The sequence below is a fragment of the Dryas octopetala genome, chromosome 1, assembly GCF_963921425.1.
Source record: "Dryas octopetala chromosome 1, drDryOcto1.1, whole genome shotgun sequence".
NCBI lineage: Eukaryota > Viridiplantae > Streptophyta > Magnoliopsida > Rosales > Rosaceae > Dryas > Dryas octopetala.
The window spans coordinates 14,947,927-14,970,632 of NC_141366.1; the positions used below are offsets into that span (position 1 = coordinate 14,947,927).

General features: G+C 36.4%; 2 protein-coding genes across 6 annotated transcripts; both read right to left on the minus strand.

Annotated features, from left to right (window-relative positions):
• Positions 1–555: 555 nt before the first annotated feature.
• On the minus strand, positions 556–5,970 carry LOC147298333 (SWAP (Suppressor-of-White-APricot)/surp domain-containing protein). 4 transcript variants are annotated; one of them, XM_086229137.1, is made up of 4 exons: positions 5,625–5,970; positions 4,204–4,361; positions 2,943–3,755; positions 556–2,286 (listed from the first exon to the last, which is right to left on the minus strand). In XM_086229137.1, exons 1-4 carry the CDS (start codon positions 5,905–5,907, stop codon positions 706–708), a joined length of 2,835 nt encoding a protein of 944 aa, XP_086085263.1. In that variant the 5' UTR covers positions 5,908–5,970; the 3' UTR covers positions 556–705. The 4 variants fall into 4 exon arrangements, with proteins under 4 accessions (XP_086085263.1, XP_086085265.1, XP_086085266.1 ...); XM_086229139.1 differs by lacking the exon at positions 5,625–5,970 and adding an exon at positions 4,007–4,053 and having other exon boundaries at positions 4,204–5,488; XM_086229140.1 differs by lacking the exons at positions 4,204–4,361; positions 5,625–5,970 and adding an exon at positions 4,007–4,059.
• Positions 5,971–8,020: 2,050 nt separating this feature from the next.
• Positions 8,021–19,719, minus strand: LOC147298334 (uncharacterized). Of its 2 annotated transcripts, none has more exons than XM_086244642.1 (23): positions 19,582–19,719; positions 18,786–19,007; positions 18,281–18,311; positions 17,927–18,111; positions 17,210–17,369; positions 16,683–16,779; positions 16,096–16,265; positions 15,140–15,306; positions 13,430–13,618; positions 13,131–13,217; positions 12,668–12,748; positions 12,193–12,336; positions 11,915–11,997; positions 11,286–11,424; positions 11,068–11,151; positions 10,716–10,877; positions 10,536–10,623; positions 9,905–9,982; positions 9,682–9,748; positions 9,473–9,572; positions 9,114–9,230; positions 8,970–9,026; positions 8,021–8,349 (listed from the first exon to the last, which is right to left on the minus strand). In XM_086244642.1, exons 1-23 carry the CDS (start codon positions 19,690–19,692, stop codon positions 8,215–8,217), a joined length of 2,754 nt encoding a protein of 917 aa, XP_086100768.1. In that variant the 5' UTR covers positions 19,693–19,719; the 3' UTR covers positions 8,021–8,214. The 2 variants fall into 2 exon arrangements, with proteins under 2 accessions (XP_086100768.1, XP_086100774.1); XM_086244648.1 differs by having other exon boundaries at positions 18,786–19,020; positions 19,582–19,706.
• Positions 19,720–22,706: the final 2,987 nt, after the last annotated feature.

Here is a 22,706-nt window from a genome sequence, read left to right on the forward strand (position 1 = left end):
ACATGCATCATTTTGTTGTAGCTGCTTGGGTATTCTGAAAGCTTTTAATTAATTTAACCACTGCAAGCATGAATGGTTTAGTTTAGGCACCGTACGTTTAATTAATGAAATGGTGATCAAAAGTCACTAGCTTGTCCGTTTAATTGATTGATAAATTCAACTAATTTCTAGATAGGCATGCTTATTAATGACACATGGCATTAGATTTGGCATCCTCTGAAAAATTCAAGCCATATTCACAATTGTTGCCCATGAGACGTGCACTCAATTACATTTAGTCATTTACTAATTTCTAGCTATACTTCCTGTTTGGCTTCTGGCCCAATGATTCTTTCTTATAAAAAAAACCTTGTTTTGTACCCAAAATGACTAGCTAGCTATTGATTGATCAGACTTTCTTCATAACATAACACATTTACATATGAATTCTGTCGATTGTTTCATTAAAATGCTTTATGGGTCTCTGTAACTTGAAACATAAGTTTGGAGATACAACGTCCTAGCAGGGACAAGGACTTGACAGCAAGCACTCAGCAGTTTCAACACATTCGAAAATGACAACCATAACTCAGGAATCAGAATGATATTAGCATTAAAGATAGAATCATGACAAATTGATGACTACTTATACAATAAAAGGAACTACAATAGTGTGAGAAAATGATAAACTGCTTTTACAACAAAGAAACTACAATCGTGCCTTTCTTACAAGGTTGCCATCAACATGGCTCGAATTTTGGCTCTAAGGTCATCGGAAACCTCAGTGGCTCCAGAGGGCTGAGATGGAGCTCTTCCAATCTGATTCAATTTTGAAAAATCCACAGAAGTTTCCCTACTAGCATTATCACCCTCACTGGCTCTTGATTGATCCGATTTTGTACAGATCTCCCCTTCTTCTAACTCTACTACTTTTTCAGACTCAGGTTTCCTATGCTTCGAAGATCTGCTTCGGTGCCGATGTTCATCCTCAGAGGAGATATCATGCTTATGCCGACGCCGGGAACGGTGATGCTCATTGTCAGAAGAGTCACTGTGCTTATGCCTACGTCGAGAATTCTGATGCGAATGGTGATGCTCATCATCGGAAGAGTCACTGTGCTTATGCCTATGTCGAGAATTCTGATGATCACCATGAGTATACTCGCGTTTAGAGTGCCAATGCTCATCATCAGAGGAGCTATCATGCTTACGTCTTTTTTGAGGCTGATGTTCATCATCTGAGCTATTGTTCTTATGCCTCCTACGCAAGTGCCGGCACTTCTCATCAGAGGAACTGTCTTGCTTATGACGGCGTCGGGAATCTCTGTCCTTAGAAAAGGAATGTGTTTTGTGGTTTTGCCTGTCCCTACTATGGTCTGAAGAACGATGAGACCGACGCTTTTTCCTAGAGTGCCTGTGACCCCTTTTATCTTCTTCCTCTTCCTCTTCCTCTCGTTCTTTGTCATCGTCACCTTCTTCTCCTTCATGCCCTTTAGATTTGGTACGGTAGGTCCTCTTTAATCGCCGCTCATTACATTCATCAACAGAATATTTCTTCTCAAATTCCTCAACCTTATCTGAAATATTAACTTCCAACGGAACTGAACTGCCTTCTCTTTCTTTGGCTGCAAGATTTACAACCTCATTACCTGATGAAGAAACCCCAGATTCTGGCGGTTCAACTGATAAGCCACGCAATGATTCAGTTTTCATTGGTGCAGGTCCACTTTTTATCATGGCTGCAAACATCTTTGCTCGTTTCAATCTCTCAGCCTTCAGCTTCTGCTCTCTGGTCAACGATGCTTCAGAGGAGTCAGCCTCACATGCAGCTGCAAGAGCAGCCGTCTCTGCAATGGCCTTGGCAACAGGGACAGGAATGTTAGGCTCCCCAGAACGATCTGCCTTCTGAATGGAATTTTGAGGTTTAGATGTATGTAGACTCCCCGAGCTAAAATCTTGCACACCGTCATTGCTAGAGCCTTGACCTACACCACTTGAAGATGATTTTGGGAAAATCTCTAGACCCGGATTCTTAATGCCTCTTGTGGCAGCCTGAAGAATAGCTGCAGCTGCATCCAGACTGACTCCACCTTGCGGCTGGTTAGCTTTGGAAGGCGGATCCTGTCCATCCTTCTTTGCCTTGCCAATTACCATTTTAAATTTCTCTTTCCTGTCATAATCAAACGGAATATCATGGCCAGCAGATCCTGAGGAGTGCGTATCACCTTCCTTAGCAGTTTTCTTGTCCACTACATGCCCCACTGGCTCATGCTTCTCAGAAACCAAGCCCTTCCCAGGTAACTTGGACTGTAGAAAAAGGACCAGTACACATCAGTAATACGGAGGACAGTCAGAGATTAAAAGCAAAAGATGCAAAAACAGAATGAAAGCAACACACCTCAAAATTTCACAATACAGATTTGACCATTATATACATTTGAATAAAAACTTTGAAAGACAACTTCAAAGAATTACCATATATTGAACCGTCACTGGCAACTCACAAGATATGAATTCATGTATTCTTATCAACAGCAATTCTCCTATGTGCATAAAAAATATGAGCATAGGCAATTCTCCTACTTAAAGACCGTTGGATTGCTAGTAAATGAAAAGCCAGTTGGCAATCCAACAGCTTTTAAGTAAATCACATCACATTACGTGCATAAGAGAATTGCTCTTATTATCAAATATAAGTTAAATAACTTCTTACTGTTCATCAAAATGTACATAGTGTGTACTTGTGTAGCAAGCACAATGTACACACATAAATATCACAAGGCAATTTAAGAAAATAGGCTAATAAATAAAGGATGGCACGGAGCTACACACGAAATAGAAAGATAGTTGCCTCATAACTTTGCAAGAAATGCCCCACAAAATTCTTTCCTGCTTACCAATAAAATTCTCATGCAAAAAGCACAAAATCATTAAAGACATGACAAGGTTCTGCAGATACGCACCTCCTGAGCTTGTTGAAGAAATTTTAAATAATAAGCATGATATTGGTTAGATGGCAGAAGGAACAGAAATCTTCCATGTTTGTGATCCTGTTCAACCAGAACAGCTTCAAATTCTCTACCGTTTTTCAATATGAACTCAACTATTTTTTCCACCACTCTCTTTTGATCAGATGGTGGCTCCAAAATGGGTAGTTCAACCTTGGATGCACTAGGCGTAGCAGAAACCTGTGACTTATTATTGGCAACAGTGGAAAGTGATCCATATGCATCACTTTCTTTCTTCAACCCACTTGTAGCTCCACCTTTAACTGTGCAAATGGTACGATTGCGTTTTATGATATTAACTTTTTCTTTCAAAGGATGACATTGAATCTTGGAAACAATCTCGTTTGTCCCATGTACATTTCCAGAAAATTCCATCTGTTCTGATTCATGAGGAACAGTTCCACTAACAGTGTTAACAGCTTCGTCAAACTCAACTTTTCTCAATTCAGGTGGTGCATCCTCAGTTACACCATCCTCATCCTCTCCAGAACCATATACAGAACCAAGCAAAGACAATGCACCACCTGTCTGATCAAGTCCGCCATCAGTTTTCTTCTCTTCTTCTAGAGATTTTCCATCATGCTTCAGTAGTTCTTGGTTGTCAACAAGAAACCTAAAGTAGGCATGAAGGTGATGGTTGGGCATCAAGAACCCAAACATTGGATTGTCTCCCTGTTTCACCCTCAAAACAATTTCTGACTGCCCACCATGTTTGGCAACAAACATAGCAGTTCTTGCAATAATCTGATGTATCTTTTCTGTTGGAGGCTGAGAAAAAAAAAAAAAAAAAACAGAAAAAGTATCCTTCAGAATACTGCAAAATTCCACAGGTGTAGATTTCACATCAAAAGAAAAGTAGAAAATAAATATCATAATAGAAAATCCCAAGATAAACCCTCTGAACCTCACATATATCAAATAACCATGAAGATCAAGAAAGATAAATCTACAAAGATACGTTTCTTCCATTGCTCGCAAGCAGGTAAAGAGTCAATAAATTTCTACCATCCTAATCCCACCTGCACAGCCCCTTGGGTCACAAGAACTGCATGCCTGCTCCGAGCATCTGAAACTTAGACATTGTAAGCCTTAGAATAAGACATGCACCTTAGCAATTATCATCTGGCCACATTTGTTAACTATCAAGCAAACAATAATATCCAGGTCATATGAAATCGCACATACGCAGATAGGAAACAGGAGAGAGTGTGCTTACAAGGTGTTGAATTAAGCTTTCCGGCACCGGAAAGGCTGGACGAAATTCAGGCTCAGCATCATTATTCTTCTGCTCGGTGAATCCATCTGGGTTTCCATATGAAAATGCAACAAAATGATAGCCACCAGCGTCCGCCAGCTCTGCATCATTACCTGTATCTGGACATAAAAAGTATGATACTCAAAATCATACTTACATATATAAATTTTAACCGAAGTGGTGTCATTGATACACAGCCAACCGGCATAGAAAATGGAGGAAAAAGAAAGTAAAAAGAGAAATCTAAAGTTAGATAGGAATATTCTTACTTGTGTCTCTGAGATATGAAAGTGTTGCAAATTATATTCCATCCTGCAAATTGAAAAATATTGCAACAAAGAATAACATTCATACAAAGAAGAAATCATACTCCTGTCTCTCACCCCAATCATAGGTTCAATCACCCCCCCCCCCCCCCCCCCCCCGCGGCCAAAAAAAAAAAAAAGAACACCCTCTTCCTCCAATCCAGGCCTTAAAGCATACTCCCATTCTGGGGGGTCCATGCTTTGCGCGGTCTGGATTGAAGAACCGACACTCTCTATTTTCTGTATGAATGGAGAGGTCCTTTTCTCTCTTCTCAAAGAGACCACTTCATTAAGTATCGACGTATCGTTGATCCAACAAACTATCAGTGGAGTAATCTAACTGTTACAAAAATCGATTATAAACTAATCTCCAAATCTTTGCAAATAGCCAACCCAAAAGGCACCATTACAGTAGAGCTACATTTCCTCTAATTTTAAGTTTTGTAAATTTCATAATTCCTTCCTTTAACTCTCCACTGATTAGCTTCTCCATATATAACATCTACCAATAATTCCATTAAGTTATTTTTACCATCTGATAGTCACTTGCTAACTAATTACATTTGTAACACTCCCTAAAGCTGATAAATGTTTATGTATTAATGTCACAAAGAACACTTTTTGCAATTTACTGGATTCTCAACGAGTTCAACCACACTACAACAACAGACATAAAAACAAATACCACTACAAGTGCAAAATTTATTTTCCTTTTGATGAAACCTTAGTCAGCACAAATCAAAGCAATAGTGTAGCAAAACCTTCATCTAGCTAAACTAAAACAGACTACTTCACTTAAGCTAATTTGACAAACCTTTTAAATTTTAATTTTTTGCTTTTTCTCTCGAACATTCGTTAGCTCAGAAACCAAACAAATTCACACAAATAACAAATCCTCATTATCATCGTCATCGATTCATTTCCATAACTTTCAACAACCAGAAGATTAACTAACTCAAAGCAAAGAAAATCCAAACCATAATAAACTATCTAATTCAAAACTCCGGAGCCGAAGACACAATTCCTTAAATTCAAAACAAAATTTAATAATTTTTTTGCTCAGTTTAATCAGTTTACCTTGTTCTTGTTCGTCGGATGGCAATGGCAAATCGAGGTACCGCTCCTGATCGAGCTCCGACTCGAGCGTGGCATCGGGGTGAGGCGGCGGCGAGGAGGAAGAGCGCGTGAGATTTCGGCGGCGCGTGCGGGGTGGCGGAGGGCTGGAGAGGAGGTGGCGAACATCGTAGCGATCGATGAAGAGCGAGTTCCACTCAACGAGGGCGTCGGGTGAGTTCACGAACGAGGCGTTGGTGTCGTCGTCGAAGAGAAGCGCGTGACGGCCCACCACCTCGAGATCCATCTCTTTTTGACCGTCCGATTGGGGAAGGAATGTTAAGTAGGAGAGAAAAAGAGAGAGAGAGAGAGAGAGAGAGAGGAATTAGGATTTGGAAATAAGGAGTAACCCTATATTTGTCATTTTTTGGAGGGTGAGTGAGGATTCTAAAAAGAGCAAGATAGACTTTAGTTTACTTTTTTTGGTTGAGGGACTTATTTTATTTATAGTTTAGATTAAATAATAAATTTGCCACAAAAACAAAAAACCAAAATTTTCTTGATTTATAGTATTAATTAATATTTTTTTATTAATCAGTTATTTTCGTTTATGAAGCTTAAAAAATATCCTAGACGATAGAGACAAATAAACCTCAAAGTTTTGTAAGATTCAAGCTGCCGCAAGCTAGTGTTTTAATTTTCTTAGTTTGTCGAGTCCCTCTTTGGTCGAGGGTTAGTTATCGTTTTGGTTTGTCGAGTCCCACCTTGATCGAGGGTTAGTTATAGTTTTGGTTTGTCGAGTCCCCTTTTTTATTCTTAAAGAGGGCTTACTTAGGGTTTTTCTCTAACTTAGTGTCACTATAGATGAACTCTGATCAGTTTCTTGTTAGTTTTTTCAAGTCCGATGGTGTTTTCAATCCCGTTTTGGGGTGGGTGATGCATGTACGATTATTCGTGATCGCATAGAGAGATTGTGGTGGTTATAGCCCAACCCATTAGTTGTATTGTTTCCTCCCAACAAGGAGAAATATTGGCACTTTTGCACAAGATCCAGTTTGTCTTAGGTGCTGAGTTTTTTTCAATTTTCTTGGACTCTGATGCTCAAACTATCATTTCTCGATTTCAAAAGATGGAGGATGATTTAGCCCTGACGAGCACTTTTTGGAGGAGGCTAAGAAAGTTTGAATTCAATCTTCCAATGCTAGCTATAGTTATGTGTGCATAATTGTAATGGGAAGACTTATACTCTTGCCTGTTTTGCTTTACATTGTGGGAATCTTACTAGTTGGGTGGAAGAAGATCCTATATGGATTCAACCGCAGGTTTAATTTGATTGTAACTCTTTTTTGTTTTCTTTATTATTTTCAATCTAAAAAAAAAAAGTCTTCAAGAAAAAAATACCAATGTTCGAAGAGAAATATCACTAAACTAACTACAGTCTATTAGTTTGTTACAAATTACATTTATGTGAGTTACTTTTTTTAATAATTTTATAATTATAATAAACTACAATAATAAAAAATGAAAAAATATTTAAACTAAAAATTAACAAATATATTGAACTCAAAGCCATATTGAAAATGATAATATTGAATAAATAATTAGAATTAATTGAAGCGTTGTATGGTAAGTTATTTGTATTTGTACATTGACTAAGTGACGCATTCATCATTTTTTGGACCTAACTTAATCCTAAACCTTACCCCACCTACCCTCACGGGTCTCACCACTTGAGCTTACTTATATTCATCATTATTTATTCTACATATGATATAGCTAGCTACTTCCTAAATAGTCATGTGTTAATGCTTACCTTGCCCTCGATATGAAGCAAATGTATAAGGATAAACCCGTCGTTGTGAAGGGAATCAACTCAAGTAAGTGATGTTATCAAATGTATAAGAATATATTTTTGTTTTGTTTTGTTTTGTTTTTCTCATAGATTAATTTCATACTATGTGTATTATATAAGACCACCATTTTATGTGCAATTGTGCATAGGCCACTTTTGATTGCCTCTTGAAAACCATAATCTGTTGCTTGTTCTTGAAGATGCACTATACATGCTTTAGTTTCTAGCTAGATCAATGAACAGTACAAATGTTTATGTGCTACAGAATTGATCTTGTATATGTGAAATAGACTTTTTGATTTGGATGAGTTTTCTGAGTTACATATTAATTAACCCAACAAGTTTTGTCTTGTTCTTCATTACTGTTTAATTATATATGATCCCGTAAATAATTAATTACTGTGTTAATGAATAATGACTATACTTATATGTAGGAGATCATTCAATACGGTTAGCAACTTTGCAAAAAGTTGATGAACCAGTCAGCCAGTGCCACTTGTAATAATAGATAATTGTTCAACTGATTTTCAGGAACATGCAGTCCAGACAGTACATTGGATCTAGTGCATGACAACCATTTTACTTTCAAATTACTTGCTTAATAGAAATTGGGTCTTAATGGTCCAAATTAAACTATTGGCAGACGACTGCAGTGACATGTATATGAAGCTAGTTAATACAACAAGGACCAAAAAGCTTACTTAATGGTACAAATTCCCCAAACCACTTGCTAATTCAGAATTGAAGCATGATTACATGTTATCAGACAGCAACAGATGAATGTGGCAAGTGATCCATAAATTGAATAGTTGACTGCAGATATCCATGGCTACTGCTCATACACTTCTTCCCAGTTTCTATCAGATTGGAGCAAATTGAAGATATTTCCTGACTTTGCTGCCAAATAGACAAGACGAAAGTAAATAAGACAATAAATGGAGAAATTGAATATTTGTATAAGATTTTAGGTCCAAGAAACAAAGGATGCAGAATTGCAGATGTCAAAATTGGTTCAGCAGTCAAGAGGCAATGGCGTTTGCCATGTTTACCCCAGAACCATCATGGGAAATGCAGGAAGCATATCACATTGATTGCTTCCAAAGAGACAAAGAGTTCATGAACAATAGCTATTATAGCTTTTAGTAGCTGGTTATCTGAAGCAGTTTAAAGCTATGGGCAGTTTTGGATGTCCAACATGGAAATTCAAGATCCTATAAAACTACAAAAGACCACCCCTTCGGCCAAAATGGGTTATGGAAAGTGTAACTTTTGAATAAGATTTGGACCCAGTATCCAAATGTTTGATTATGCAGCAAGAAGACAATTAGAGCCTAAAACTCTCCCCACACCTCTAGGCAGCCATGACAAACCTATGGTACAACAAACAGGACTGATGTGATTAAACCATTCCTTATATCCTCCTGATAAATTGAGATCTTTCTGTATTATTAGTACTCAGATCATCTTATGTTAGTGAGTTCCATAAAGTCAGTTCAACAAATGACATAGGAACTTACGATGAAAGATGATGCAATGCAGTTGCAAGCTTCAAGCGCCATTCTTCCACGAGCAACCTAATTTTATACAATCAACATCATATATCAGCACCACCCAAATGGAGGGGAAAAGAAGATAGTCAAATTAATGAAAGCCATTGTTACCATGGAAGGTTCTTGTTCAATAGCATCAACCAGGTTCTGAAGAACAAACTCACACAATGAGGCAAGCTCATGTAAATATAATAAATCACCAAAGAACAACAGGTCATTTCCTAGAAGCTGAGAAATAGAAATGGAATATATTAGCAGCCACAAGATTTCAGAAACTCACATGAAGAAAGGTGTTATTTACAAAACTAATGCAAGAGCACCAGATAGTGTACACAGTTGCACTGTTTTTTTCACCCAACGTTCCAAGGCATTCTTGGCATTTCAGAATATTTTGTATTTTAAGTTTCAGTACTTTGACAATCAAAAGCTTTTGAGATCTTGGAATTTCTCCAAAGGCTTGAATTATGTACCTTTCCATTATCTGCATGATATGGAAGATTTCGTTGAGATAATGCTGCTAACAGCAAAACAATTGCACAAAAAATCTTCACCCTCATTCTTGGTGTCATCCTATAACAATGTATTAAAACATCAAAACAAAAAGTATATAAAAATTAGGCTGATTACCAAAGTAAATTGATGCAAGGTTCTCAACATTAAGGATGTATGGAATGCTCACCAAGACTGGGAATTAATTAGCGAAACCAAGTTTTTTGGGAAGTAAGTAACTCCATTCTCAGGATTACCTTCACATGGGAAAGAAAAGTGAGATGATATGGCCAGAAAAGAGTAAAATAAAGATGCAATCTACACTTTATTGATACATTAGAGAAACTACAAACAAGATGGACATTTTTTGGTCTGGAAACAAGATGGAAATGAAAATAAGAAAAAATTGTAACCTGGAACCATAACCAAGAGGCCGAATAATTTTTGAATTGAGGAGAGTACTCCATCAGCATCAATTGGTGTTCTGAAGCCTATACAAGAAAACCAGCAATCTTTTTTAATTTCAAATGTTATGAAGTCGGATGGAATGTGTAGTTGACATGCATATGTATACCTTACATCAAACAAAAGGAAATTGATAAATATAACACCTATGAACAAGATATATTCATAATTATATGTGTTAAATTAATATGAAATATGTCTTTATACGCGGTTATGTACTAATGTTTCTTTTAATATATGCACTGATTAGTTTTATGTATATGGTTATACTCCTAACTTGGTTAGAGCAGCGTCAAAATCAAAATAAAAAATCAGCATTCAAACTGATGAAGGACCTCCTAGCACCTTAAGCAATATTTATATTTGATAGTTCATGCTTCCTGTAGATCTCCAGGGAAGATTGTAATTTCCACCCCCATACAATGACTTCAGCTCCTTAAATTTTAAATTCCATTCTTATAGAAAAAAATAATAATAATCAAATCTCACTCATAATATTGAAGAAAATCTAGAATGATGGTTCTGATGCTAATACTAATGTCACATGAGAGTTTCACTTTGAAAGAGAGTTGAACTAACCATCCGTTACGTCAAAACTTTGCAAAGAGTTGATTGCCGAATCAATCAGTCCATCTGAATGAGAAACTAAACCACCCAGTAAGGCTACCTGAACTATTTATAAGAGAATGAGTAAAAATATACGGCTAAAACTGTTAAGTTGATATGCAACAAGATCACACCAAAGAGATATAAAATTACCTCTGCAGTCTCAAGATATAGATTTAACTGCCTAATGTGAGCTGAAATGGAAGGTAATGTGACTTCAGAAAATGCTATGCAGGATTTGACAAAACTGAGATGTCTATTGCCATCTCTCAAAGCCTTAATCGCCAAACAGTTACTGGAGTGAATAAGAGTTTCCTGAAAGTAAATTCAAGTGCTGAATTAAACCACCCAGGTTTGTTTTTAAACAAGGATTTCTCTAACCATTAAATATTTCAAGCAAAGTTTTCATCAGAGTTCAAATCAATTGCATAGAATCAAAGGACCAGTATGATAAATAATAGATATAGTACTCATTGAAGTTTGACAACAAAACCAAAAATAAAACCTTAAGCCCGCGTATGCTGCTAAAAGCTCCACGACATTCAACTAAGAATGTTAAATGACTCTCCATCTCTGCCCCATAATCAACCTAACAATGAAGAGCAACATTAAATGTCAGACAATCATATGGGTTGCCACCACAAAAGTCAAACATGCAAATATGTTCTTTTTTTCTTTTTTCTTTTTCTGGCCAGATGTAAATATGCAGTTGAAATTAATTACCATAGAGACAAAATGAGAAATCAACCGTGTTGGTTGGTTAGCTTCATCTTTTACATTAAAAAAATTTTCCTCATCATGTAGATCCTGAGAAATTTCAAACAGAAAATGTATGGTTGACGGATCACGTATATAACCATTCCTGCCAAATGAAATAAACAGAGGTTAAACTGCTCCCAAGAAATTGAAGGAACCTAGGAAAAAGAATCACATCATTCAAATATTCACAAGTAACAAGAAAAAAGAATCACAGGTTAGACAGTGTTAGGAAGCTAGAAAGATCTTAGCACTCTCACTGATATTTATTTACCAGTTGTCAAGTAATACATTATATCATGACGCTTCGGTTTCTTAATCGCTATTTCAAGACATAATCCATGCTTCCTGTTGCCAAATTCATCCAAACATCTTTTCATTAAGACTATCTTATTAAAGCATGAGGGCAGCATCTAGGTGTAATAAAGTCATAAATTTGATGAAAATGCACACCACCAGTAGGGTCTAACTCTAATTCAAGTAGTTTCACAAGTTCTTTAATTGGTATGCTTGTCGTTTAAAAGGCATGAAGACACCAAAGTGAAGCCTTAGCTAGAGAAAGTAGAAAGGGAATAAAAAGTTACTAAAAGAGATACCTTGTCCCTATATCAAGGATATGCATATTGACGATGCTTCGTGAACTCCCATGCATTAGATCCAAGATCTTTAGAAAATGATTCTACAAAATAACAATCGCAATTAACTGCCCATAGGTAGTCGAATAAGATATTGTGGTCTTAAACTGCACAACCATAAAACTAAAAGCAAGCGATTATTATTTTAAAATTCCTTGCCATCTTCATGGTACAAGTACTGCATGATAGGAGAGAGAGAGAGAGGACAATGGGGAAAAAACAGCTGTTGCAAAGCATACCATAGCAAATATGTCTTCTAAATCCTTGTAATAAGAAAGAAGCTTCACCAAGATGGACTGCAAGGTTGCCAGTTCATCTTCAGAAATCCCTATACTGCATGCTCGCTTTAAAATACCTTCTAAAATGGAGTTAAGATGGTCATCCTGGCATAAATAATTAGATTTAGAAGACACTACAATTTAGTGAGTTACTAAATGGAAGCAGCTTTAGAAATTCTAAGGCTACCAGAATTTTGTTTATAAGAGTTCAATGAGTTGCTAATTTTGGGAATGTTTTTTAGTTTGTCTTTGGTGGACTGCTTGTTCACCTTTAATGTAAATTTCATCACTTTCTACTAAATGAAAAATTATCTGGTTCCTATCCAAAAAAAAAAAAAACAGATCAATTGAAACAAAGAACCAGTCAACCAGAATGGTGTCACAACTGGAACTTTTTTTTTTCATAAAATAAATATGACAGCCTACTAAAACGCACCATATGATTTTGAAGAATAATATCCACATAAGCATCCACAACCTTCAAGTACTCATCAAGGCCATCATATTGAGTAATAACCTGATTTATCATCAAATGAAGTACAAAAATTAGCTTTAAAAGGAAATTCCCAACAAGATTCCACAGAAATGAAGCACTATGAAAGTATTTCATGTGCCTTTTTTAAATCTCTCAAACTGCCAAAACACTTGGGGAGGAGAATGTGAACATGTGTTGGGTTTGAAAAAAGGAGAATGTGAAAAGATATTTTAGTGGCTTAATAAAGAGCTGTTTTTCTAACAAGACATATAATGATTAATTTGACCATGTTAGAAGGATGAAAAGATCCTGACTGCGAAGGACCCAAGTTTTTTTTTTTTAATTAAAAAAAGAAACATTATAAAATAACCACAAAATATTAAAATTAAGCAACTGGAAACAGATCATTCTAATTTATAAATACCTGAATGACTTTGTCTACCACAGCATTGACAGTATCCATTTGAGATCTTTCACACAGCCTAAATCCAAGTAACCTGTAATTCAAGCTCTTTCCCAACCAAACAAAAAAAAAAAGCAAGAGAGAAGAGATTCAAGAACTGTGCATTGAAGACTGTTGTTCATTGATAAATTTGGAGCTAGCACCAAGATTAACCAACCCCACCCAGGAAGTGAGCCACATCAAGGATGTAGCTTATAAATGCTTTTTATGTTCTAAATGTAATAATGTTTACGACTTAACCACCTTCATATGAACAATACCTGATCAAAGGAATAATCATTGCTGGACTCAATGAGATGAAGGATCTCCACAGCACTTGAGCTAACTACATCAGGTGGAAGTTGCTTGAGTAGATGATGAAGAACAATTGAGACACATGAGACCCTTCCAACCAACCCCACTTGATTCCATCCAAGTCCAAGCTCCACGAGTACATCACCTACTTGTCTCTTTCAACAGATTAAAAGTATAATTAATTGATCGGAGTATAAAGACTACTCACTCATGTCACACCAGCTATTCATAATTTGATACATTCAACTACATATTCCCTAAGACTATTACAAGATGAAATAAAGGCAATACAATGAATGAGACTTCCAACACAGTCCGACATAGTTGAAATGGGAAAATTATTATGCTTTTGTTTATGGCTTATTCGCGCCAATGCCCCCTGAAAGTAACTTCGATTTTCAATTTGCCTCCTGAAACTTTATTCCTCCCACTTTGCCCCCCCGAACTTTACAATTTCAATATTCCGTCAACTTCGTCTATAGGTCCGTCAAAAAAGCCTACGTAGCGCTTACATGGAAGGGGCAATTAGGTCTTTTACATTAAAAAGAAAAAATAAATACTTTCTAAAAAAAAGGGAAATAAAAAAATAGAAAAACCCCATCCCACCCACTTAGCCGCCAGTGGTGGGCCAACGGCTCCTCTTTCCGGCACAGCACCCCACCCCACCTCACCCAGCCACCGACCAGCTCTCTCTGTCTCTGTAGCTCTCTCTCCCTCTCATTTCCCTCTCCTTCCCTCTCTCTCTCTCTCGCTCTCTTCCCATCTCTCATTTTTCTCTCTCTTCCCCTCTCTCCCTCTCTCCCTCTCTTTCTCTGTTGTCTCTGCCCAGATCCAGACCAAGTCGAAACCCAAAGTCACTGACCTTCTGGTAAGTCGCCGATTACGAAAGTCGTTGGTGGGGTCCAGCGGCTCGGTTTGCCTCAAAACCCAGATCTGAGAGAAAGAAGGAAAGGGGAGATGGAGAGAGAATGAGAGGAAGATAGAGAGAAAGAGAGGGAAAAAGAGATAAGTCGTTGGTTGCCAGTGGAAGGGGCTGCCGGCGGTGAGGAAAGGTGGGGAGGGTGGGTTGGGTAGGGGTTCAGGTGGGGGAGGGGGGAGGGAATGGTGGGGTGGGGTGGGTTGGGTCGGGGTTCAGGTGGGGGAAGGAATGGTGGGGCTGATTTTTTTTTTTTTCTTGTTTTCTTTTCTTAATTCAAATATGAATTTTTTTAATTTTTTTGATATATTATAGTTTTATAATAATTTTTTGTCCATATGGCGGGTTGTCAGTCCCAGATATTAGACACATAGGTGTTATATCAGCATTTTTAACGGTTGGACTAATGGAGTTGATGGAATATGGTATTTTGTAAAGTTCGGAGGGCAAAGTGGGGGGAATGAAGTTTTAGGGGGCAAATTGAAAATTGAAGTTACTTTCAAGGGGCATTGGCGTGAATAAGCCTTTGTTTATTATTACTTGAACGAGCTCACATATATGTTTTTCTATAATTACTTTAAAGAGTTCATAACAACATATTAGTGCTCTTTAAATACTAAAGCGCTATGCTCTACCAATACCACACAAGTTTGCTGCCTATATTTTTCGAATGAGATATAACCAAGGCAATGGAATTTTGAATCCAGACATATGAGTTCGAAAGACAAGTATGATTGCAAGATGAAATTCCAGAACATACCTCGGACGCATTCTTAAATATGCATTTCATGATATAATCAATGGTTGGTTCCATCAGATTGATAAGCAATCTTTTGTTATCAGTCAAATTTCCATGAGGGGTTTCCTTTGCTGATATGACCCGAATGAACAAAATTTTGAAGTCATTAACACTGGTGAGCAGACATCCTGCAACATTATTGTCAACCATGGAAAAAGTGTTAAACAATTAGAAATATATAGTAAGTATGTTGTATGCTAATAGAAGAGGTTCAAATGGATTGTTAAAGAACTTCATATAAAAAAGCATGAGAAGTTAAATCCAAAGTTCAAGCTATGCCATAATGCAATGAAAGAATACATAAATTTGAGACCAAGTTACACATGTTAGCATAATTTTGGTTTAAGCAGGAGCTCAATTAGAATTTCAGACACCCAGAGCCTAAACTGCCTGATAATTCATGAATTAACAACACATCAATCTATTTATAAAAGGAAGTTATTCTAACTCAAATTTGATTCAGTTTACAGTCTATGTTTTCTCTGCACCCTACAAACATTGGATTTTCACTGCATATCATGACCTATATACAACTGCATTATAGTAATGATTGGCATGGGTGAGAATAAGCATAGAAAAGGCCACATGTAATAATTAGTTGGGATAAGTATGCGTCCGGGCTATCGATATTTTTAATTCAATAGATCACTACACCCATCTAACTGGGTCTGTTATCTCTGTCTTCTCTGCCATTCAGCTCTAGTGGGAGAGCATGCCTTGAACAATCATGTCCTTCCTCATAAATCCTACCCACATTTTTTTTTTTGGTTAAATGATGAAATCCTAGCCACAGTAATCTTCTCCTCTCTGTTTCTCTTTTTTCTTTCTTCATGATGAATCAAATCAATCCGTCACTACTCACCAGTGAATTTATTAGCATAAGTTGTGAATATAAATGCACTACAAAAAACGTATACCTATATCATGTGAGGGCAACTTCCTCATACAATGGGCCATATACAGACGACAATATGCAGATGCCAATGGATCTGCTAACCCTCTTGTCATCATTACCAAGCGCTGGAGACTATCTAGAGGTCGGTCAAGCAAGAAACGCCAGCAAGGCAATAATGCCAGCTCCAAATAACTGAAATTCAATATTAAATTAACAACCAGAGAATACCAAGAGGGAAGACATTATACAAATTCTCTCATACAGAAAGTACAAGTAAAAGGCACCAAGAAATTTATCACACATCTTTAGAAGACAACCCAATGGTAGCAATAGCAATCAAGTGTTAAGAGCTTATAATGCCCTAATTTCAATTTTGATTCTTTCTATTTTTTGTTTTTGAAGGTTTAACTCAGAATATTTCTGAAAATGTTTCTCTCATTTTGTGTCTCCTCTGGAAGAAAGTCTCATCCTCCTTATTGTACCTTTCTTTATTTCTATAATATATAGTCTTTTATTTATAATAAATAAATACTATATATTTATTTATTTATAAATTATAACAAGAAGAAGAAGAATCAGGTGAATTAACACAATGAACAGAGAACTTACATGCGTGGAAGAAGCTCTCGGATGGCACCAATTTTGCAGAACCAGTTATTGCAAGTTTCTTTGGCATCAGAGCAAATCTCACTCGCTAGGAATTTTTCTGCCATAAATCAAATCAAAGTTTTAGTGAGAAACAATCAAACTGCTACAGTAAAAATGAGACGAACAATCTGCAAACCTATATAAGTTAATTAATGTTTGATCAGAAAGTAAAGCAAAATAAAAATCAACAATGGAGATAAGGAAGAAGTTCATATAAGTTTTCTAGTTCTCAAAGGCATTGATGACACACTGATCCTTCCTTTAAGTTACAGGTATATAACAGCCCACTCTGTCTGCTTTTTTATCAAAATGACCAGGGAAGTTAAGTTTCACTTTCAACCATGTCAGCATGCATAAAAATGTATTCCATACAAATCAGCATGTTTAGCACATTGACAGAGTGCTATTAATAGCTTCACACAGAAAGACTTCAACAGCATTGCTATAAGGAAAAACCAACTGAGCAGAGAGAAATTTAACAGCAATACCTGGTAAGGAGCAGAATTTGGTTCCATCATCAGCAAATTCAGCTTTCAACTTGATGCGCTCCCATACCATATCCCCAAGCATATCCATAATATCCGCAGCAAGAACAAAAAGTGTTGGATAAAATTGTAAAACAGATGTATCCATCAAAAGCCTAGCAACCTGCCAACAGAAAATTGCCACACACAAGATGGGATTATCAACATAAATTAGTAATTCAATCCATGGACCTATAATACTTAAAAATAAAGAAATAACTAAATTATTACATGAGAGTGGACAAGAAAAAAATGGTTTTGCATGCCAAAAAATGGAAATCTTCAAGCTAGAGTTATAGGCAAGTATAGTTAAATAGCCTAAATTAACTTCAGATGGGCCTATTTCTCAAACAAGACAGATTATCAACATGAATTAGCAATCTAACCCACTGAACTTCAAACTTACATAATAAAATGATTAAAATCTTACATAAGAGGACAACAAAATCTAGTTGCGTATGCCAAATAAATGGAAATCTTCAAGCTAGAGTATAAGCACGTCTAGCTAAATTAACTTCACAAACAATTGCATGGTAAAGGATGATAAGTTGATGCAACAAATACTGAGAAAGTAAACCTATTTAAAAGCACAACTACTATAATCTTTCATTCTACCAAAAATCCTAATCCAGGTAAGACAATTTGTATAATCCTAATAATCAACCAAAATAATAAAATTACTTTTATCGATAATTTTAAAGATGTCACACGATCATCAGCATTCCAAGCATGAGTTATTTCAGCTTTAAGCTCATGTAACCGAGAAACATATTCCTGCCCAGTGATGACCTTGCCACCTTCTTCTGCAAATTTTTCTGGATCTTGTAGTTCCTCCAAATGCATACTTGTTGAAGATTTCTCATATGCTGCAAATTCACATCATTAAACAACTGAACCGAGAAATTTTTATAGCTGCTCTAATAGATGCAAGTATTTGGAAAAAAAAAACTAGTGAAAATAGTACTTGTGATTAACCAAATATTGATTTGGTTAAAAATAAAACCAAAAAGACCAAAACAAAGGAGGCTGACATACTTTTCCTGCCCTTCACGATCACATCGGACATCTGTAATTATTAAGGAAAAAAAAAAGTTAGAAGGTTACAGCTTTCTATAAGGATCATAAGGGGAGGGAATAGCTAACCCACTTTAAAATATGATAATCGAATTTAGGGAAAAATAAAAGGTTTTATCAAAAACCTAGTGAAAAGGGGAACAAAAGTTAAGCTTGTAGAAAGTGATATATGATAAGAATAATTTGAAAACCCATAGCCAGCAACAAGTGAAGTAGCATTAATCCAGGAACCCAAAAATCAAATTCTATTTCAATATGAAAAATACACAAAAATGAAACTGATATCAGAAACACAGGCTCCACATGCTCACTAGCTTGAAAATTACTTAAGATGACATCAAGCATTCAAGCCTCAGCACTCAGCAGATTCCACCATATTTGAATATAACACAGCCTTGGCCAAAAAAAAAAAAGAATATAACACAGCATGTGGAATTAAAGCAATCGAGAAGCATGGAATGCTTACCGAAGAAGTCAAAACCGTTTTGGACACGGGAAACCTCTGCATGAGGGATCTCTTGAAAGAGGCCCATTCTTTCGATGGACTTTGAATAGATGCTTCACTGGAGAGTCCTGCAGCAGCACTGTTTTCAGTGTCTGCTGAATCCTCTCTAGAAACTGCTGCATTGTTATCCAACCTTCTGAGTGGGTCAAAATAGTCCTCTTCCCCATGATCCACGACCTCAACCTATATTAAGTCACTGCACTATGTGAACAGTTTAAGATTTTAAAAATATCATAATCAAATTTTGTTCTTCCGACTCCTGTAAAGAGCAAAGACTACCAAACTTTGTTCTTCCATTTGTCAAATATTCCAACATAATTGTTGCGTAAAACTTATAATCGCCGGAACAACATGCATTTTGGCTCCATTTATTGAAATGGATAAGTTTTTAGAGTTATAGACACAATTAATCTATTAAAAAAAACGCATTTAAAACACAAGACCATAGAAGAATTCTAGTTTACTATAATTTGACATGGAATTGTTTCACACTTATATAATAAAAACAACCTAACACAAATTGGAAAAGAATTCACATTTAAACTTCTTACATTATTTTTGTTTAAAATTGTGTTTGAAGTAGATGACAGCTCAAGTCTACCAAACCGAAATGCTCTACTAAGCAGGAATATTACTATCTAATCAAGAAATATTTGTCATATGATTTTCCTACGCTTTCTTGGCAACCAAACAGATGCGTAATGTCAACTATAACAAAAATACGAAAATTCGAGAATATGATCGATGTGATATTGACCTGGCGGTGAGGTACAGACGATGGAGCGGAGAGAGGATGGTAGTCCGCGCGTACGCGAGGCAGCTCGTGGGCTTGTTTTTCAGCACTGTAATTGCGAGGTCTGAACTCCATGGAAGCATCGACAGGGCAGCAGTACTGCGTCTTTTACTTTGAGCAAGACGGGATCGCGACGGCAGTTATTGCCGTTTTGCCAGAAGTCGTTTTTGGGAAAATGGCCTTAAGAACCATAAAACGTCATGTCGTTGGGTTTCTCCATCGTATTATTGACCAAAACACTAATCTCGATTTAGATTTCTATTTATTCTCCTTACAATTCACTAATCTCTGATGATTATGGACTTGGATCCTCTACCAGTCTGTTTGGTACAAGACTGGTACCAGACTTCTAATCTAAGCCCTTCAATTTGTTTTAATGGTTGAGATCTTCCCACATCTTAATTTTTATATTTTCATCCAAATAATATTAAAACATTAGGAAAAAAAAAAAAAAAACTCATTAGTCCACTGCCCAGTGCATACCCCACCCCCGCCTCACGCCTTCTTCCTCCCAATCACCCTCCCCATCTCCTCCCCTTTCTTTCTCTCTACACTCTCTCTTCCCTCCACGATCTTAGGTGCTGGATAATTTTCTAGCCCAAGTTTGCCCCAATTTGGGTATCTTTTCTGCTTCAGCCAAAACTTTTCTCATCTTCAAAATGGGTATATCTCAACTTGTGTTGAAAGTGGGGGTTACAAAGGAATAATTTCCATTAATTTGGAGAGAAATAGATGAGGCTTACAAGAGGAAGAAGAAGATGGAGTTGTGTTCTGGTGGAGAAAAGGACAACCTGCGAGAGAGGAAGGGCTGGAAAATTATCCAGCACCTAAGACCGTGGAGGGAAGAGAGAGTGTAGAGAGAAAGAAAGGGGAGGAGATGGGGAGGGTGATTCTCCGTGAGCTTCGAGGAAGGAAGTGGAGAAATGGCAAGTGTTGGCAACAATTGTTTGAGTTCAGTCTTCATAGCTCCTCTTGAAAACGATGTGCTTTTGAAGAAGATAAAGAAATCTGCTTGCAATTGTCTACTGGTGCCCAATAACTCCTTCAAATTGAACAGAGTTTATTGTGGGTTGCTTGAGAGTGGAATTGAAAAGAACCCCACAAGCAACAGAGCCTCCAATTCCAAGAATGCAATGGAGGAGTACAATACAGCTATGAAGAAGATGATGAGGAACCCCTATGAGTATCACCATGATCTGGGTCAGTCTCTTCCCCATCTTATAGTAGCCATTTTAGGGTGATTGGGAGGAAGAAGGCGTAGGCGGGGGTGGGGTATGCACTGGGCAGTGGACTAATGAGTTTTTTTTTTTTTTTGCCTAATGTTTTAATATTATTTGGATGAAAATATAAAAATTAAGATGTGGGAAGATCTCAACCATTAAAACAAATTGAAAGGCTTAGATTAGAAGTCTGGTACCAGTCTGGTACCAAACAGTCTGGCAGAGGATCCAAGTCCGATGATTATTGCATATTTCATATAGTTAAGTGATAAATTTTCTTATAATTGTAGACTTAAATATGATAGATTTTATTCATCAAAAATAAAATATGATAAAGTTTGACAAATTTTTTTTTCATAGTAATTTGTATACACATTTTCCCACATGATTGGGAGGTTTTGCAACGATGAGAATTGTATGTTTAGGGTTTAGTTTGGGTAACCTAATTAAACATACAAGGGCATCACTCTTTTGATATAGCAAACACATTAATATTCTCACATTGTGGTGGTTCAAGTATAAATTTCATAAGACATACAAAGATGTTCTAATAAAAAAAATTCGGTTGATACATAAATATGAAATTTAATAACTTATGTTTGTAGCACATAGCTAGCATGTACTCTTCGGTATTGTTTGCCTCCACACAAATATTTTAAGCAACCTTATTTGTTGATGCCTTTACGCCTTTACTTATTAGCTACCTACTGTTTGCATGACAACTCCCTCACTAGGCCTTATGGCCCTTGTCTCTCAATGACTTATTCTTTTCTTTTTATAATAGAGTAGTTATATTATCCTTGTCTTATTTTTTCACTTATATTTTAATAAAAAAAATAATGACAAATTATTTTTTTGTAAAATGATCTCTAAAAACTTAACTAAAAAAATAAAATAAAATAAATTTACTCTACAGTCTCTACCCACCCCTCCTTACTCACCTACCTCCTTACAACAACCTATACTTCATAATTCTTAAAATCTTTTTCTCTTCTTTTCTTATATTATTATTTCTTTGATTATATTATTTTTAGGTGATGGACAATCAAATTGACGTTGGAGAGAATCCACCTATGTGATCATGCTTTCAATTTTTTTTTTTTTTAGGACAACCACGTGAGTTGAACTCTTGGATGGAAGTACCGTGAAAGAGTATAGGTGAATGATTTATTCAAATTACGGGTGAAGTTGCTTTCTTTTGAGACCGGTAAATGGAGAGAGTTCAATGGATTATCTTCAATTGAAAGATTACCTAAACCAAGAGTTGAATTGTATCCACGTACCCCGTATTGCTAAATTCATCCACCCGTAATGCAATTAATGGTGGTTCTAGAATTTCATCCACCTTTAATGCTAAATTCATCCGCCAATTAAATTGCATCCTCCAAGTAATAATGAGTATTAATTCTTGAACCGAGACGATATCATATGATCCTTTCCGATCATTGTTTCTTACTTATAGCTATAATAGGGAATATCGCATATCAATCCTACTGCTGATCTTTGTTCCAGAATTAATACTATTCACTAATTAATTAGTTAATACATAATCTAATTAAGACTGGTGAAAAGAGTGTTTATTAAGTGAGTGTTTGAGTTGGTATATCAAAGAGTTTTATAGGAATAATGAGAGGATGTGAAGAGTCTTTTAATATTTTTTTCAAATTTAATGAGAGGTATAAAAATAAAGTAGGTGGAAAAATAAGACAATGGGTGTGAATATAACCATTCTTTGTATTATCGTCTATTCTTTATAGGACACTACTTGGGTCACCCCTTGGGGGTACTTCAAGGTCACCCCTCCCCCCAAAATAATAATTTTGGTAATGCCGGTGCATGATCGAAACCGTTCATTTTTTAGATCACCTA

Excerpts from the sequence above, each read along its gene's own strand:
- LOC147298333 (XM_086229137.1), bottom strand. The coding sequence starts at position 5,907 with ATGGATCTCGAGGTGGTGGGCCGTCACGCGCTTCTCTTCGACGACGAC. Across the intron at positions 3,756-4,203 it reads AAAGCTTAATTCAACACCTT|CCTCCAACAGAAAAGATACA; the intron begins GTAAGCACACTC and ends TTTTTTTCTCAG. Across the intron at positions 2,287-2,942 it reads TTCTTCAACAAGCTCAGGAG|TCCAAGTTACCTGGGAAGGG; the intron begins GTGCGTATCTGC and ends CTTTTTCTACAG.
- LOC147298334 (XM_086244642.1), bottom strand. The coding sequence starts at position 19,692 with ATGGAGTTCAGACCTCGCAATTACAGTGCTGAAAAACAAGCCCACGAG. Across the intron at positions 17,370-17,926 it reads CTTTAAAATTATCGATAAAA|GTTGCTAGGCTTTTGATGGA; the intron begins GTAATTTTATTA and ends TTCTGTTGGCAG. Across the intron at positions 12,749-13,130 it reads TGGTAGACAAAGTCATTCAG|GTTATTACTCAATATGATGG; the intron begins GTATTTATAAAT and ends ATGATAAATCAG.